The sequence below is a fragment of the Hypanus sabinus genome, chromosome 4 (genome assembly GCF_030144855.1).
Source record: "Hypanus sabinus isolate sHypSab1 chromosome 4, sHypSab1.hap1, whole genome shotgun sequence".
NCBI classification, from domain to species: Eukaryota; Metazoa; Chordata; class Chondrichthyes; order Myliobatiformes; family Dasyatidae; genus Hypanus; species Hypanus sabinus.
Genome location: NC_082709.1, coordinates 29886475 through 29904678, shown reverse-complemented (window position 1 = coordinate 29904678; position 18204 = coordinate 29886475). Strand labels below are relative to the sequence as shown.

The window sequence follows — 18204 nt, the reverse complement described above, 5'->3', positions numbered from 1 at the left end:
TAATGCCTCACCAATCCAGCCCATATGATGTTTTCAAGAAGTGTTGTTGTCTACTGTCAATACTCATCTCACATCATAATTGGCTTCTGATATCAAATGCATCATTTAAAGAAATGATTTTGCTTTTGACATAGGCTGATCAGATTTCTGGTTTCCATACCCGTTCGGTCCTTTGTGTACCAATATGGAACAGTGGCCACCAAATAATTGGTATGTGTTTAGTGATTCCTTGAACTTCTATTTCAACGTCAAAGTTGAAAAGTTTTCAAATTGAATAAGTTGTGGTCTAGCCAAGCAAGGAAAGATAAATTGTTCTTGATATGATCAGCGTTTTGACACTGACAAGCTGAACCTTCATTCCTTATCCGGGTGATACTTAGACTTCAGACTCTAACAAAGTGTAATCATGAACAGAAGTTCAGTATTCTGCCATGAAGGATAAAGGAAAAGGGAAGAGATTGGCATTTGTTTTAATTCTACTTCCTCTGAAAGACTAGTTTTGTATCACACAAGGTACACTGCAGATGCTGTATCAGTTGACTGCAGACTAGTAATGAGGATCATCTTTGTTCCAGATTATGCAATCCTGAAATTGCATGAGGTGATCGTCAGGAGAAGTGATTTATCAAAAAGTAAATAAGTTTACCCAGTGTTAGAACTGTAACCATTGTATAATGACTGGTACCTGACAGTACACAGGCAGTTTCCTCAGCTGGGCAGGAAAAATATGTCTGTCACATTTGTAGGCACTCACTGGTTGATCTGAGAACACCAGTGAAGGCCTGTCAGCAGGTCACTTTGCATAATCTCAGCAAGTGTCTAACACAAAAATATCATAGAAAGAGAGAGAGAGAGAGAGCAGGAAATATGAATTCTTTAAAGAGCAACTGTTATGCTCAAAATATCGTTAGTCAGAATGTCTGTAAAACAGAAAATATATTGATACGAGTTGCACTTATCACCAAGTTGACAATTTACCACGGAACGCATAAGTTCAATATTTACTTCCAGCTTTGCATTCTTATTACAAACTTATATTTGACTTTCAGGTGTAGCACAGGTCCTCAATAGACTGGATGGGAAACCCTTTGACGATGATGATCAGCGACTCTTTGAGGTAAAAGAATAACCACAAAGCCACACTGCTAGACCAATAAGTATTTTGTAACACCCTGACCATTCAGCCACCATTTTGATTTCAAACCATAGAAGTCACTGAGGCTGCAGTTGTTTAATTACCTGCAAAGAGATATTTCTGCAACTAAACTAACAACTGGGCAGGCCATTCAAATCCCTTCATTCAACCACATTCTAAAACTGATTTCACCTCGCAACATACCATCCATTTCCTGAATTAATTAAAGTTTTTCATCCTCTCCATTTTATACAGCAGAACCTTTGAACAATTGTTCACACACAATGTGTTTTAATGTTTTTTCCTCAGAACTGCCTGCCTTTGTAGTTTAGCAGCTTTATAATGATTCAGTAAGATTGAGGATTTTGAAGTTACAATCTGAATTTACATTTCTGTTCTTCACCGTCATGAGTATCTCTGTAAGCTTTTCGAAAGGAACTCTAGTTTTGTAGCTGAAAGTAATCTTACCATCACTCCCTTAACTGACCTCTTGCTGCTGGAAAGAATTATTTGCTGTCAAATTTGTCAAATGCTGCTGAGACAGAGGGCAAGAAAGAACAGGAAACAAAAAAGAAAGATGAGTTGTATTCCATGCATCAGAAACACATTATCTTTCTAATCACTCTTTTGATTTAGTTCTGAAATCTCAAATGATCTCTGAGCTCTCTTCATCTCTTGTGAAGTGATATTTCTTTGTCATTTCTTTTCTTATTGTTCTGTAACTGTCTTTGTCCTATTAAATGCATTATTCATATAAAACATTATATTTCCATGCAATGTATGCTTTTATAAAGAAAAGTTTTAGGATAATTCACTATTCAGACTGATTGTATATTTTTTAAACACAGAGCTTGCGCATTATGCCTAAACATCTATTTATATTTGAAGGTCAATTTTACCAAGTCACCTTAATTATTTAATATGATGAAAAATTGTAGGTAGCAGACTGCTATTGGCGCAAATCCTCACAAATTTTATCTTTGCAACGTGCAGAAAGCATAAACCCATATGCACTTAAATAATGTACAAAAAGATTTTTTATTGGTGGGAGTGGTTACAAAGATGAAACAAAAATGATTAGTTTCCAATTATGTTTCTCATAAACTCAGTGCAAACACTTAAAAAAACTAGAGCTTGCACTGAGATTCCTGAATTTTCATCTTCAATTTTAAATGTTTTAATGAATATTTGAATGAAGCTGCACTACCTCAAATATAAAATTATTAGATATTGATCAGCAGTTTGTTATAATTAGTTTGAACCAATGTTCAAGTTCAAGTCTGATGCCATTCAGCCGTACAGATGAATACAGCCAAACGAAACTGTGTTCCACTGGAACCAACCAAGGTGCAAATCACAGAAACCCAGTCACATACAGCACACGTCACACATATAATTATGATAGCAGGAAAAAATATATAATTACAAAAAAATTAAAGAATATAATATACTCAAATATATAAAAGTGGTTTAAAGTTATTAACTTTAATAGCTGCTATTACACTTAAAACTTAAGATACTGCATTTATCTTATTGCAGCATATTGGTAATTTATTTATAATTCAATTTAAAGCAATATTTTTGTTTTAAAAACAAATGTTATTCTGCAATAATTTGAAAATATCAGCTAGTTAAGGAATCAATAAAGAAATTGCACATTTTTAATAGAATTCTCAAATCTGAACAATCGTTATTGAGCTTGGAATGATGATATCAGTTTCAGTCTTTGGGGTCAAGTGTGACAAATGTAACTGCTGTTTTGCTTGTATGTATAGGATTTAAGAGCCAATAATATTAACATGCATTCATTTCAATATGCATAAGGTTAGTTGTAGGTTGATGGAATATCTCAGGGACTATAATAGCTATTGAACTACTTTGTCTGAATACATGCTTCAGAATTCAAGTTCAAAGTAAATTTATTATCAAACTATACATATATATATATATATGTATCACCATATACAAGATGAGTCCCTTGAAATGGAGGCCATAGGTTATAGGAACAGTTCACTAATGAGGCAAGTGGAGTTAGTGAAGTTATCTTCTCTGGTTCAAGAGCCTGATGATTGAAGGGTAATAACTGTTCCTAAACTTGGTGGGGGACCTGAGGCTCCTGTACTTTCTTCCTGATGGAAGCAATGAGAAGAGTGGGTGGTGGGGGTCCCTGCCTTGCTGTGACAGGACTCCATGTAGGTGTGCTCAGTGATGGCAAGGGTTTTACCCGTGATGGATAGGGCCTTATCAGCTACGTTTTACCGGATTTTCCATTCAAGGGCATTGATGTTTCAATACCAGGCTGTGATGCAACCAGTCAATATACTCTCCACCACTCCTCTATAGGAGTTTGTCAAAGTTTTAAGTGTCACAAACTTCTAAGTAGACACTCCCCTTTCTTTGTAGTGGCACTTACGTGCTGGGCCCAGGACAGCTCCTCTGAAATGAGAACTCCAGGGAACTTAAAGTTGCTGACCTTCTCCACCTTTTAGTGTGATATTGATATTGGTATTGTTAATTCTGATCCGTTAGTGTGCAGACGTGTTGGCCATTGGGCATTGGAGCCAGCATTTAAAGTTACAGATTCCATTTTACAAGATCAATTTTCAAGATCAAGGAGAAAATGTTCAACATATACATTGAATACAAAAGAATACAAGCAAAATGACAGTCCTTCCTAACTCTGAAATATACCGCAAGCTTGCACAAGAACATAGCCATTTAAACCATAAATATCTAAATTTTGTGAATAAAATATTTGTGACATCAGTTTTAATAAACGGAGCATTACTGCTCTGCAATTCTTTTATGTCTGAAGTTAGAATAAATATACAGATTCAACATTGTGGCTGCTAATATTTATTTGCAGGCATTTGTTATTTTCTGTGGCCTTGGCATTAACAATACCATAATGTATGATCAAGTGAAGAAATCCTGGGCAAAGCAATCTGTAGCTCTTGATGTAAGTATTAGCTCATCTTTGTATATTGCGTTAAAACAGAGATCTTGCTTCCATTATCAGCTAGAAGTAAAATGAAGTTACATGTTGTGGCTCTTGATACTTAAAAAAGATAACAGAGATGTGATGGAGCTTGTAGGGTAAAATGACTATAATCTGTAATATTTTGGGCCAAGAAAAGTCCTGCGATTATATGCAAATTCTAATTGTCCTATCTCAGTGTTTATAATGTTTTGTTGAACTAAGTAAAGCACCAGTCACCTGGTTAATACAAAAAGTGAGCAATTTTAATGATATCCTGTGAGGCAGCCTGGCAGGAGCCAGAGGCGTAGAACCACAGGACCTGAGCAACCTTGATCGCGAAGGAAATGATGTGCGACAACAGGTCTGACTGTTGGAAACAGCACAGGGCTGCAGAGTGCCCCAGGAGGAATAAAGCCTCTTATGCGCTGCTCCTCGGAAAGCTGTGGATGTGTACTTCCGGGCCTAGGAAATCTTTTGACCAGATTCTTCTCAGCAAGGCTTCTGTTAAGTCTCCTCTCCCGATTTGATTTGATATTACTCTTCCCCCCTTTGTTGCTCCTCCTCTGTCCCACCAGCAAATTCTCCTAAAACCACGACCTTTTTAAGAGTCCAGAATGTTCTGTTACATATGCAACCATTATGAAATTGCCAAAGTCAAAACAAAATTACAGTTTGCTGATGGCAATAAAATGTATCTGCAGAGCTCTTAGAATTATATTCTATGCCACTCATAATTTGTGGGTGAAATGACAGAGATGAAAATGGTTATTGTAAGTTATCAATATCATTTATGCCCAGTAACTGTGACATTTCCAATCCCACACAATCTGAAATGTGGTCTGCCTGAAAATTAGCTCACATGCCAGGAAAGACTGAATTTCTATATTTTCTTAACAGACAGGAGGCCATTCTGGCTATCGTCCATGGCCAGCCTCACAGCAATCCTGTACTCCCACTAATTTTCCCATCAATTCCACCACCTGCCTATAACAGGGCAATTTATAGCAACCAGTTAAGTGACCTACCAGCATATCACTGGGGAGTGGGAAGACGCAGGAGCACCTAGAGGAAATGCACACAGACAACACCAGAGATCAGGATTAAACCTGGTCACTGGACCTGTGAGGCTGTGGCTCCACCAGATGTGGTATCGGGTTTTGTAACTGCCCTGATTGAGATTTTGGGCCAAGTGGTAGAAAGAGCATTATTCCTCCTGTCCACTACTTCTAGGGCTTCACTTCAGCGAAGATATCAAGTTCATATTGAATTAGTTATGTAGGGTTATTTCTAAGACTAACAGGATAGTATTTGGGAGGACTTGCAATGGGAGAAGACTATAAGACATAGGAGCAGAATTAGGCCATTCAGCCCATTGTGTCTACTCCACCTTTCTATCATGACTGATCCAATGTACACTCAAATCCATACACCTGCCTTCTCGCCATATCCTTTGATGCTCTGACCATTCAGGAAATGATCAACTTCTGCCTTAAGTATACCCACGGACTTGGCCTCTGCAGTCTCTGGCACAGCATTCCACAGATTCACTACTCTCTGGCTAAAAAAATTCCTCCTTACCTCTGTTCTAAAGGGTCACCCCTCAGTTTTGAGGCTGTGCTCTCTAGTTCTGGATACCCCCACCACAGGAAATATCCTCTCCACATCCACCCTATCTAGTCCTTTCAATATTCTGTAGGTTTCAATGAGATCCCCCCCCCCGCCCCCACCCCTGCATTCTTCTAAATTTCAGTGAGTATAGGCCCAAAGATACCAAACACTCCTCATATGTTAAACCCTTCATTCCTGGAATCATCGTCATGAACCTCCTCTGGACTCTCTCCAATGACAACACATCCTTTCTGAGGTATTGGGCCCAAAACTGCTGACAATACTTCAAGTGCGGCCTGTCTAGTGAAAGACGTTAGAACATTGAGTACACAATAAACAACACTTCTAACAGCGCAATCATTACTGGCTTTTCGAAAGGTAGTGGATAAGTACCAGAAAAACAAACACTTTAAATGTTATGGAGTTAAGGTGGGTGAATAATAGCATGGATATCTCTTTTGAAAGCTAACCTAGATGCTCAGGTTCAAAGGCAATATGCTTTATGACATTCACCTGCCCATGAAAGCATGTGAGAGTACAAGAACTTGATCTTGGCTTATACGTATGCCAAATAAACAGTGCCTTACTAGTCACGTTTATTTTGAATGACAACAGGCGCCACAGTAGCATAGCGGTTACAGCTCGGGCTGTCAGGGTTCAGAGTTCAATTTCAGCTTCCTCTATAAGCAAGTTTGTACGGTCCTCCCCATATGCATGTGGGTTTCTTCTGGATGCTTCACTTTCTTCCCACTGTCTAAAGACATACTCGTTAGTAGGTTAATTCAGTGTAGATTTATTATCAAAGTACATATTGTCACCATATACAACACTGAGATTTTTAATCCTTTGGGCATACTCAGTGAACCCAAGAAACACAATAGAATCAGTGAAAGATCGCACCCAACAGGATGGAGAAACAATCAAAGCGCAAAAGACAAAAACATTTGCAAGTACTAAAGGAAAATAATAAGTAATCAATAAATATTGAAAACATGAGATGAAGAGTACTTGAAAGTGAGTCCATAGGTTGTAGGAACCTTTCAGTGCTGGATGGAGTGAGTGAAGCTATCTCCTCTGGTTCAAGAGCCTGATGGCCAAGTGGTAATAATTGTTCCTGAGCATTCTTTGTAAGTGTGCTCACTGGTGGGGTTTGCTTTACCTTTGATAGACTGGGCCATATCCAATTCTTCTTGTAGGTTCTTCCGTTCAAGGGCATTGGCATTTCCATACCAGGCTGTGCTGCAGCCAGTCAATATACTCTCCACCACACATCTGTAGAAGTTTGTCGAAGTTTTATATGTTATGCCAAATCTTTGCATATATCTAAGGAAGCAGAGGCACTGGCGTGCTTTCTTCATAATGGCACTTACAGTATGTGCTGGGCCCAGGAGAGATCTTCTGAAATGATAATGTTAAGGAATTTAAAGTTGCAGACCCTCTCCACCTGCATCCCTTGATGAGGACTGGCTCATAGACCCCCAGTTTCCTCCTCTTGGAGTCAACAATCAGCAAACTTTAATATGACATTGGAGTTGTGCTTAGCCTCACAGTCATAAGTATACAGAAAATAGAGCAGAAGGCTAAACACACAGCTTTGTGGTGCACCTGTACTGGTGGAGATCATGAAGGAGATGTTGTTGCCAATCTGAATGGACTGGGGTCTGCAACTGAGGAAATTGAGAATCCAGTCACTAACATACTAACTTCACGGCAACAGTACAATGAAATACATGACAAATATAGAGAGAGAAAAACCTCAGTTACATTAAGCATATATCTGTCTATTAAATAGTTAGAATAAGTAGTGCAAAAAAACAGAAATAAATAAGTAGTGAGGTCACATTCATGTCCATTTAGAAATCTGCTGACAGAGGGGAAGAAGCTGTTCTTGAATCACTGAGTGGGTGTCTTCAGACTTCTGTACCTCCTTCCTGATGGTAACAATGAAAAGAGGGCATGTCCTGGGTGATGGGGGTCCTCACTGTTGGACATCACCTTCCTAAGGCACCGTTCCTAGAAGATGTCTTGGATACTGTGGAGGCTGGTACCCTTGATGCGTTTCTGCAACTTGTTCCGAACTTGTGCAGTAGACCCCCTCCCAAAATATTAGATGGCGATGCAACCAGTCAGAATGCTCTCCACAGTAAATTTGTAGAAGTTTTTGAGTGTTTCAGTTGACAAACCAAATCTCCACAAGCTCCTAATATAGCCTCGGTCCTGCTTTCGTTATAGCTGCATTAATATGTTGTCCAGGTTAGGTCCTCAGAGGTATTGACACCCAGGAACTTGAAAGTGCTGACTCTGTTCACTTCTGATCTCTCTACGCATATTAAATTTTCAGGAACAGGGTAAATGGGGATGAATCTGTGGCAAAAGTGTGCCACCTGCTAGCTGGTAACTAAGTCTACTTCAGGTGGAATGAGGTCCACAGAAAAAAAGGAAGCCCACAAGTTCAATAGCACAGGTTTGAAAATGGGTTGCATATTTTTTTTCCTTACTCTGGAGTAGAGAATATTTCCAAGAAAGGATTGATCTTTTTAATCATGTTTCTTGGTTGCCTATATACAATTCTCTGTGTGTAATTTCATTTTCTAGATCGACAGGTGGATTCCAAATGTTTCTGATTTATATTGTATTCCTATAATGTAGGAAAATGGTAGTAATCTGATTTATTGTAAAATAATTGGTCAGACCAAGTGATTTGTTAGTTTTTTTCTGCAATATATTTCCCTTAAAAAATACTAGAGCAGTTTTATCAAATAGCATGATTGCTGATAATGATCATTTGTAGCTTTCAAAATATTATTGTTTTTTTTTTGTACATTTTTGATGGCAATTGTAGTATTGAATGGAAACATAATTTAGAAATTCTATTATAGCCCATCACTGTTGAAAGTCCAACAAAAACTATGGCTTTAAATGTAGCAACCTAAATAGGCTAACTGTTATGCTAGTGCATCAACTGATGTTAAATATTTCAGTGATATTAAATAGTTTTTTAAATTCCAACAGCCTAGAGAAACATTTTAATGAAAATCTGTGCCTCTTAAGAATGTTTTGTAGAGGGTTTTACAACTGATTTTAATGCATTTTCTAATTTTGTTTAATTCTATTATAGGTCCTGTCCTATCATGCAACATGCCTGAAGACTGAGGTGGACAAATTTAAGGTAGGAGGCAACAAAAATGAAACTCAAAATCATGGTGACATCATCTTCCTTGTTCCATTTTTATCAAACATATTATAAAGTAATGAAGCAGTCTAGAGAATAATTTATTAAATACTTGGCTCCAAGCTAAACTGAAAGAGGATTACAAATGTGATGAATGCAATACAAGATTTGTTTGAATATGATATAAAGTGTAGGGACAACTCTTCACACTGGTGACATTTTAAACAATAATGTGATTACTTATGACCATTCCAAAAAGGTTTGGATTCCTCTGTGTAAATTATATATCATCAGAAGCATACTGAAAATCTAGCTGTGTCCTTTGTAAAATAGAAGAAAATTATGGTCTTGGTTTTAAGTGTTTTGTGACAATTATAGATACAGTATATAAATGGCAAGCCACTGTATGTGATCATAACATCAAAGTAAAGTTAAAATCAGGAAAATCAAAGGTGGATGACATGCATATAGAGGATCCCTCACTCAGAATTAATAATTCAGCTTGTCTTCTTTATGGTAAAAAATTGTGGGATTGTGTTCTTTTCCTAACCATTATAATCAACAAAAAACGAGGCAGCCTCAGCATAAAGTTACCTTGCCAACTATGATTTCAGCATACATAGGTCAACATTTCCTCTTTGTCCAGATATCAATTGTAGAGAATCTGATCTGATCAGAATCAGAGAAGTACTAACAAAAGCTCAATATTGATAGCTAATTGTAATCTCCCTACTGCTGTACAAGATACAGAGAGTGCTGCTCCTTAATAATAACCAGCTGATTCTTTCTCACTGGATTTCCTTTATTTCTAGTTATCTGTGTTAACATAAATTGGCTCCATTTATAGATGGACCATGAGTAAACTACCTGTTAATTTCAAAAAGTCAACTTAATAAACCTTCAAGTGTGAACTAGATTAATAATTCATAATATCAAAATATTTCTTTGCATTTTTGAAATTTACCTAACAGCTTGATTACAAAGGAGTAATTTGGTAAAAACTAGCTTGTTGCTGTAATCAATTTTATGCTTCTTCTATTGCCAAATGGCCTTAGCCCTGGCGGTATTTAGTGTTTGGTTCAAGATTTCCGTACTGACAATATTGATTACAGCACTTTATTAGAAAGCTGGAATTTAAGTTAGCAATGAGCAGGTTTCTGGAGAGCAGTTATTTTGTCAGCAACCGCACAAGTACAGTTAATTCTTGGAAGTGAGAAAGTACAACCCGAAGCAGTAGATTTCTGAAAACATCTGGCCATTCGAGTGTATTGAACAAAGCTTCTGTACTGACCTTATGGATCAGGAATAACCTCAAAGAGTTTGTACAGTCTAATACAAGTTCTCCTGTAACTCGGATTTAGTTCTCAGCTATTGCCAACCTCTTGAATATTAACTGTAATTCTGTGAAGTATCATTCTTTTAATAATCTCTCGAGGTTTCAAAAAAATTGAATTGTTATTTTACTTTTTCATTTTGTCTTGTTATTCCTCTCAATCCAATTATAATTTCCCTCACTGTATTTTTTTTACCAGTTTATCAATGAATTCATTATCCTAGTATATTCTATTCTCCCTGATTATTGTAGCTGTTCCTTCTGAGTACATTGGTGTCAGATGCTCTGTAGGGAGTATAGTGTTCTTCTAGTTATCTGACGAGAACATGCCATTCAAAAGTCCACAAAAAGTTCATGGGAAGTGCAAGTGTTCAGACATCACCCAGAGCAATGAAATATTAGCTTAGTGGACTGGTTGAAACACACGCAAAATGTTGGAGGAAATCTGCAGGTCAGGCAGCATCTATGGGGAGGAATGAACAGTTGATGTATTGGGCCAAGACCCTTCATCAGTTGCTGCCTGACCTGCTGAGTTCCTCCAACATTTTGTGTGTGTTGCACCAGACTTACAGTATCTGCAGGATCTCTCGTTTCTCCTTTAGTGAACTGCCAAGTGATTTTATATCCTATTCAACTTCTTTTACTTTGATTCTTATAAAAACTAAAATTTATTTTGCAATGTAAAGTAGGTTTCCATACCCTCTGCTCAACCACAATGCCCCCCCCCCAAAACTCTTCTCAGACATTTACTGCAGATTCAGGTACCTGGTACCTCCAGCTTCTCCAAATTTCACTTCTCCCCCCCCCCCCCAACCCCCACTTGCTGGCCAGTGTATGAAATCACAATTTCTTCTCCTCCTTAGTCCCAAGCCTCAAAACTCACAATCAGGCAGACAAACAGACAGACAGACATGCTTTATTGATCCCGAGGGAATTTGGGTTTCATTACAACCGCACCAACCAAGAATTGTGAAGAAATATAGCAATATAAAACCATAAATAATTGAATAATAATAAGTTAATCGTGCCAAGTGGAAATAAGTCCAGGACCAGCCTATTGGCTCAGGGTGTCTGACACTCCGAGGGAGGAGTTGTAAAGTTTGACGGCCACAGGTAGGAATGACTTCCTATGACGCTCAGTGTTACATCTCAGTGGAATGAGTCTCTGGCTGAACGTACTCCTGTGCCTAACCAGTACATTATGGAGTGGATGGGAGTCATTGTCCAAGATGGCATGCAACTTGGACAGCATCCTCTTTTCAGATACCACCGTCAAAGAGTCCAGTTCCACCCCCACAACATCACTGGCCTTATGAATGAGTTTGTTGATTCTATTGGTGTCTTCTACCCTCAGCCTGCTGCCCCAGCACACAACAGCAAACATGATAGCACTGGCCACCACAGCCTCGTAGAACACATCCTCACCTCAGCAGGGGTGAAAATAGTTAAACAGTAGGAGTTTGAAATGTCTTCTTCACTTTGGTTGAAGTCCAAATCCACCCAACATGACCTACAAGACTCTTGAAATTCACGCAAAGTAATGAAGGTGGTCACAGTGAGCAAAGTCACATAGCGTGCTCAGCCTGCCTGCAGTAATGTGCTGCTCATCCATTGCCCCAGGCACTTGTTGGCTTATGGAAAGTTATTGCTGGAACTGTTTACATTATTGAAAAATTTTCAGTAGGTTGGAGCAGTGTTGATAGTGACGGCCCAGTGCAGTTTTGTGGATAATGAAACTTTTATCAATATGACCATCAAATAGTAGTGTGCATTAGACAGAAGATAATGTGCCTGATATGCTGTTCAGTAAGGCCATGGCTGACCTTTCTTGTATTTACCCCATATCTTGCCATTCCCCTAACATCTAAAAATCTAACATTGTTGTCCTTGAGCATTCTCAGAGGCTGAGCCTTTAGAGTCATGTTGAGTGCTGAGAGCAACGGAGAGCATTCTGACAGGCTACATCACTGTCCGGTATGGGGGTGGGGGCTACTGCACAGGACCGAAAAAAGCTGCAGAGGGTTGTAAACTTAATCAGCTCCATCTTGGGTACTAGCCTACAAAGTATCCAGAACATCTTCAAGGAACAGTGTCTCAGAAAGGTGGGGTCTATTACTAAGGACCTCCAGCACACAGGGCATGCCCTTTTCTCACTGTTACCATCAGGTGGAGGTACAGAAGACTAAAGGCACACACTCAGCAATTCAGGAACAGCTTCTTCCCCTCTGCCATTCAATTCCTAAATGGACACTGAACCCTTGAACACGACCGCACTTTTTAAATATATATTATTTCTATTTTTGCACGACTTTTAATCTATTCAATATACAAACACTGTAATTTATTTATTTATTTTCTATATAATGTATTGCATTGAATTGCTGCTGAGTTAACAAATTTCACGACACATGCTGATGATAATAAACCTAGTTCTGAACTCAATGTAGATCTGCCTTAGGGACACCAGCTCTGGATTTTTCCTCAGGGTTTACTCCCTAAATTTTCTCCTTGAGTGAGTATAGCTTCAAGGTAGTGGACATTTGAGATCAGAGTTTTCTTTCTCTTAGATGAGCTGCCAACCACAGCGGATTCTGCCTGGATCAATCTCTCACAACTTAAGAAAAATATTCTTCTATATTTTCTTCCCTGAGCACATTGCCTCACACTTTCCATATCCTATCTCATTTTCTCATACATTTACCTCTGGACCCACTTCACAGTCTACACCACTACTCGATTTTGTAACATTAACCAGCTTGTGTATATTCTGCATGATCCATCATTAAATCAAAGACCTTTGGGATCAAAAGTCTGTGAACAGCTGGAGCCCCAGCAACAATCATTGCAGTACCTTACAGGTTAACATTCTCTGCCTGAAAATAATCCACTTATTACTAATCCCTGTCTTTTATTAACTAATTAATCCACAATTTACTCCCAATACCATGTCCTCTAATTATGTTAAATAGCCTCTATTGAACCCTATTAAAGGCCTTCTGAAAATCTCAGCACAGCAAGGCAGCAGCAGGTCACTACAGCGAGAAAGAGCTTTGACCTGTGCCCAATCAGTGTTTAAGATTGATTAGCAAGAGCAAATTAAAGGAAGATGGGCCATTGTCTGAGTGGTGATCTTGAGGCTTTCGCTCTTCGAGGCTTCTGTGAAGAATTGAATTGAATTGACTTTATTTCTTACATCCTTCGCATACATGAGGAGTAAAAACCTTTATGTTACGTTGCCATCTGAATGTGCAATGTGCAACCATAGTAATTTTTAATAAATAGAACAGCCAATGTAATATAAAAATTATGTTACACATTCAAATCAGCTGATTGACATCAATGGATCTGGGTCGAGAGGGTGAACAGCTTTAAGTTCCTCGGCAAAACACACCACTGAGGACCTCACGTGGTCTGTACACACCAGCTGTGTGGTGAAAAAGGCACAGCAGCGCCTCTTTCACCCAGGGGTCAGCAACCTTTACCACTGAAAGAGCCATTTGGAACCGTTTCCCACAGAAAAGAAAACACTGGGAGCCACAAAACCTGTTTGACATTTAAAATGAAATAACACTGCATACAACGTCTTTTTTTGCCTTTATGCTATGTATAAACAAACTATAATGTGTTGCATTTATGAAATCGATGAACTCCTGCAGAGAAAATGAAATTACATTTCTGCATGCAACAAAAACATTTTGAACTCCGAAAGAAAGACATTGGGTTGAAGGTAACTTTTAAGTAAAATATTCAATGTCTATTTGAGTCCTTCTTGTATTTATGAAAAACGCCGAACTTAAATTTTCCGCCAGCAGCAAACCAAAATTAACGTCAGCCAGCTGTCAACCTGAAAAATAAAAGGACTATTTCACTGAACAATGAAAAAATATGAATATACGTAAAATAATAGGCAATTAAAATATTTATCATACTTGGTTAATGGGATTTCTGCTCCTGGACCTCAGCGCACAGTGTCTGCACATCAGGGCTGTATGACATCACCTTCATCTTTACACAGGATCGCAAGCTGTCATCTGTGAGGCGGTGCACGATGTTTGTCTTTAATAAAGTTCATGTTGGAGAACACCTGCTCACATACATATGTGGATCCAAAGATCGACAGGACTCCAAGCGCATACTTTTTAATGTTTACATAAATGTCGGGGATAGCATTCCATGTTTCAAACACAAGTTTGTCCGGTTTAGGGAGGTTTTCAATATCACTCCATTTATGATTCTGAGCAAGAATGGCCTTCTGACGGGCAACATCTTCAAGGTCTGCTGTCAAGCGTCTAAACTTTGTCGGCTATGTCGGCCAGTTCCATCTCAAGATCAGGTTGACTCACACCTGCCAATGCAGTCATATTCAGTAGGGATGGATCGATGCTTAGGGGAGTGACCGGGAAGGATGATGTGTTTTTTTCCTCTCTGAACTCACAGAAGCATTTCCCAAATGATGTTTGCATTTCGATGATTGTAGAATGTAAATACTCCAAATTTATCATGTCGTGACCTTGTTTGAACTCTCTCAAATTGGGGAAGTGAGACAATGTGCCTTTCTGTAAATCTCTGGCAAGCACTGTCAACTTGCGCTCGAATGCCAAAACATCCTCCAACATGTGTAGGGCTGTACTTCCTTTCCCCTGAAGAGCTGTGTTCAGCGTGTTCAGGTGCGCTGTCATGTCTACCATGAAGTGTAGCTTTTCCAGCCACTCTGGCTGTTCCAGCTCAGGAAAGGTGAGCCCTTTGCTGCCCAGGAAAGTTTTCACTTCTTCCAGATACGCGACAAAGCGTTTCAGCACCTCCCCTCTGGACAGCCAGCGATAAAAACACGTTGTAGCGGTGTGCTACACGCAGTCAGTAAACTGCAGTCAAAGATAGCTTTATTCGAACTAAACAGCCTTGCTTTTAAGCCTCCCTCAACCCGCCCCCCCATGGGTGCAGATGCTCCAAAAGACACGTACTCACAAACCCCCGTAGGCTATCTCCCTTAGCGTGAACGCTGGCTAATTGTGAGCCGGGAAATGTGCCAGGAAATGGGTCGCCACAACGTCTTATTTAGATTGTACAAGATCACCATAATCTTCAAATTTAGAATTACATTTCAAAAACTAACAAACTAACATAAAATACATCTTAATTAAATACTCACCATTTATTTTCCAAAGCCACAGGGAGCCGCAGCACAGAGATGAAAGAATCGAATGCGGCTCCGGAGCCGCGGGTTGCCGACCCCTGCCCCAGACGGTAGAGTAATCAGCGTGAGGTAATGAGTCTGATGGCCTGGGGGAAGAAGCTGTCTCTGTTGGTCCTGGTCTTTATGCTGTGGTACCGTTTCCCAGATAGTAGCAGCTGGAATAGATTGTGGTTGGGGTGACTCAGGTCCCCAATGATCCTTCAGGCCCTTTTTTCACACCTGTCTTTGTAAATGTCCTGAATCATGGGAAGTTCACATCTACAGATGCACTGGGCTGTCCACACCACTCTGCGATTAAGGGAGACACGGTTCCCATACCAGGCAGTGATGCAGCCAGACAGGATGCTCTCAATTATGCCCCTGTAGAAAGTTCTTAGGATTTGGGGGCTCATACCAAACTTAATCTACCATCTGGGGTGAAAGAGGCGTTGTTGTGCTTTTCTCACCACAGAGCTGGTGTGTACAAACCACGTGAGGTCCTCAGTGATGTGGATGCCAAGGAACTTAAAGCTGTTCACCCTCTCAACCCCAGATCCATTGATGCCAATAGAGGCTAGCCTGTCTCCATTCCTCATGTAGCCCACAACCAGCTCCTTTGTTTTTGCGACATTGAGGGAGAGGTTGTTTTCTTGACACCACTGTGTCTTCTTCCCTGTAGGCTACCTTGTTATTGTTTGAGATTAGACCAATCAATGTAGTGTCAGTGGAAAATTTAATTAGCAGGTTAGAGCTGTGGGTGGTGACACAGTCATGGGTATACAGGGAGTAAAGGAAGGGAATTAGTACACAGCCCTGAAGGGCTCCTGTGTTGAGGGTCAGAGGGGCAGAAGTGAGGGAGCCCACTCTTACCACCTGCTGGTGATCTAACAGGAAGTCCAGGATCCAGCTTCAGTCAAAGAAAGCAAAGGAAAGAACAGCTATTTTTTCCCTTCTCTTCTTTATATCTGCTCAGCTAGGAAAGTGGAGCTGTCAGGCAGAATAGTGAAATGCTCCTCTTGTGGGATGTGGGAAGGCAGGGAGACCTCCAGCACCCCTGACAACCATACCAACAAGTGCATCCAGCTGCAGCTTCTAACAATTTGTGTGAAGGAGTTGGAGCTGGAACTGGATGAACTCTGGATCATTGGGGAGGCTGAAGGGGTGATAGATAAGACATATAGAGAGGTAGTTACACCCAAGGTGTAAAACTCAGGAGACTGGGTGACAGTTAAGAAGGGGAAAAGGGTTAAGGAGCCAGTGCAGAGTAGCCCTCAACAACAGGTATATCACTTTGGATACTTGTGGGGGGAATGATTGAACAGAGGAAAGTCACAGTGGTTAGGTCTGGCTCTGTGACTCAGAAGGGAAGGGGTGGGAGGAGAAGAGGCACACTGTGGTGATAGGGGATTCATTAGGTAGGGGAATGGACAGGAGGTTCTGTAGGTGAGAACGAGATTCCCGGATGGTATGTTGCCTCCTGGGTGCCAGGGTCTGGGATATCTCAGATCAAGTCCTCAGCATTTTTAAGTGGGAAGTTGAACAGCCAGAAGTCTTGGTCCATGTAGGTACCAATGACATGGGTAGGACGAGTGACAAGGTTCTACATAGGGAGTTCAGGGAGTTAGGTGCTAAGCTAAAGGGCAGGTCTTCCACAGAGGTGATCTCAGGATTGCTACCCATGCCACATGCTAGTGAGGCCAGAACTTGGAAGATTATACAGTTTAATACGTGGCTAAAGAGTTGGTGTAGGAGGGAGGGCTTAAGAATTTTGGATTATCGAACTCCCTTTCAGGGAAGGTGGGACCTGTACAGAAGGTGCAGTTTACAGCTGAACTGGAGGGGGACTAATATCCTAGTGGGAAGGTTTATCAATGCTGCACGGTAGGATTTAAACTAGAGTTGCAAGGGGAGGGGAACCCGAGTGCCAGAACAGTTAGTGGAGAGGTTGTGGAGGCAGATGTTCATAAGACCTTTGACAAAGTTAGAAATCGAAAGGTTGAGCATGGTGCGACTAGTGTCCTGAGCTGAATATACTTCAATGCAAGAGTATTGTAGGAAATGTGGATAATAGTGCTGAAGATGAGGTAGCTGGTTTATAAACAGAGGCAACGGGTAGTGAGGATAAGGCAAAATTGCAGTCAACAAGATGAGTTGCAAGTTAAAAGGTGGACAAAATTGAAAAGGGTGAAGACAAGACTGAAGGTGTTGCATCTGAATGTGCGCAGTATACAGAATAAGGCAGATGAACACAACATAGTTACAGATTGGCAGGAATGATATTGTAGGCATCACTGAATCATGGCTGAAAGAAGATTATAACTGGCAGCCTAATGTCCAAAGATATCAAAAAGACAAGCAAGAAGGCAGAGGAAGTGGTGTTGCTCTGTTGGTAAAAAATGAAATCAAATAATTAGAAAGAGGCAACATAGGGTTGGAAGGTGTTGAATCATTGCGGATAGAAATAAAAAAAACTCTGATGGGTTTATGCAGACCCCAAACAGTAGTAAGGATGTGCCCTACAAATTATGAGGGGGGATAGAAAATACATGCCAAATGGGAGATATTACAATAGTCATAGGGGGCTTCAATATGCAGATAGATTGGGAAAATCAGGTTGCTGCTGGATTCCAGGAGGGGGAAATTCTAGAGTGCCTGAAGGATGGATCTTTAGAGCAGCTCATGGCTGAGCCCACTAGGGGATCAGCTATTCTGGACTGCGTGTTGTGCAATGAACCAGAATTGATTAGAGAGCTCAAGAACCCTCGGGAGAAAGTGATCATAATATGATCAAATTCACTTGGAA

At 40.1% G+C, this 18204-nt stretch overlaps 1 protein-coding gene across 1 annotated transcript in view; it reads left to right on the top strand.

Annotated features, from left to right (window-relative positions):
• Positions 1 to 18204, top strand: part of pde11a (phosphodiesterase 11a) — a 221211-nt gene that overhangs the window by 101266 nt on the left and 101741 nt on the right. Inside the window, exons 7-10 of the mRNA XM_059966064.1 lie at positions 135 to 210; positions 1050 to 1117; positions 4002 to 4094; positions 8842 to 8892. Coding sequence (XP_059822047.1) covers positions 135 to 210; positions 1050 to 1117; positions 4002 to 4094; positions 8842 to 8892 — 288 coding nt within the window. The remainder of the gene's footprint in view (positions 1 to 134; positions 211 to 1049; positions 1118 to 4001; positions 4095 to 8841; positions 8893 to 18204) is intronic.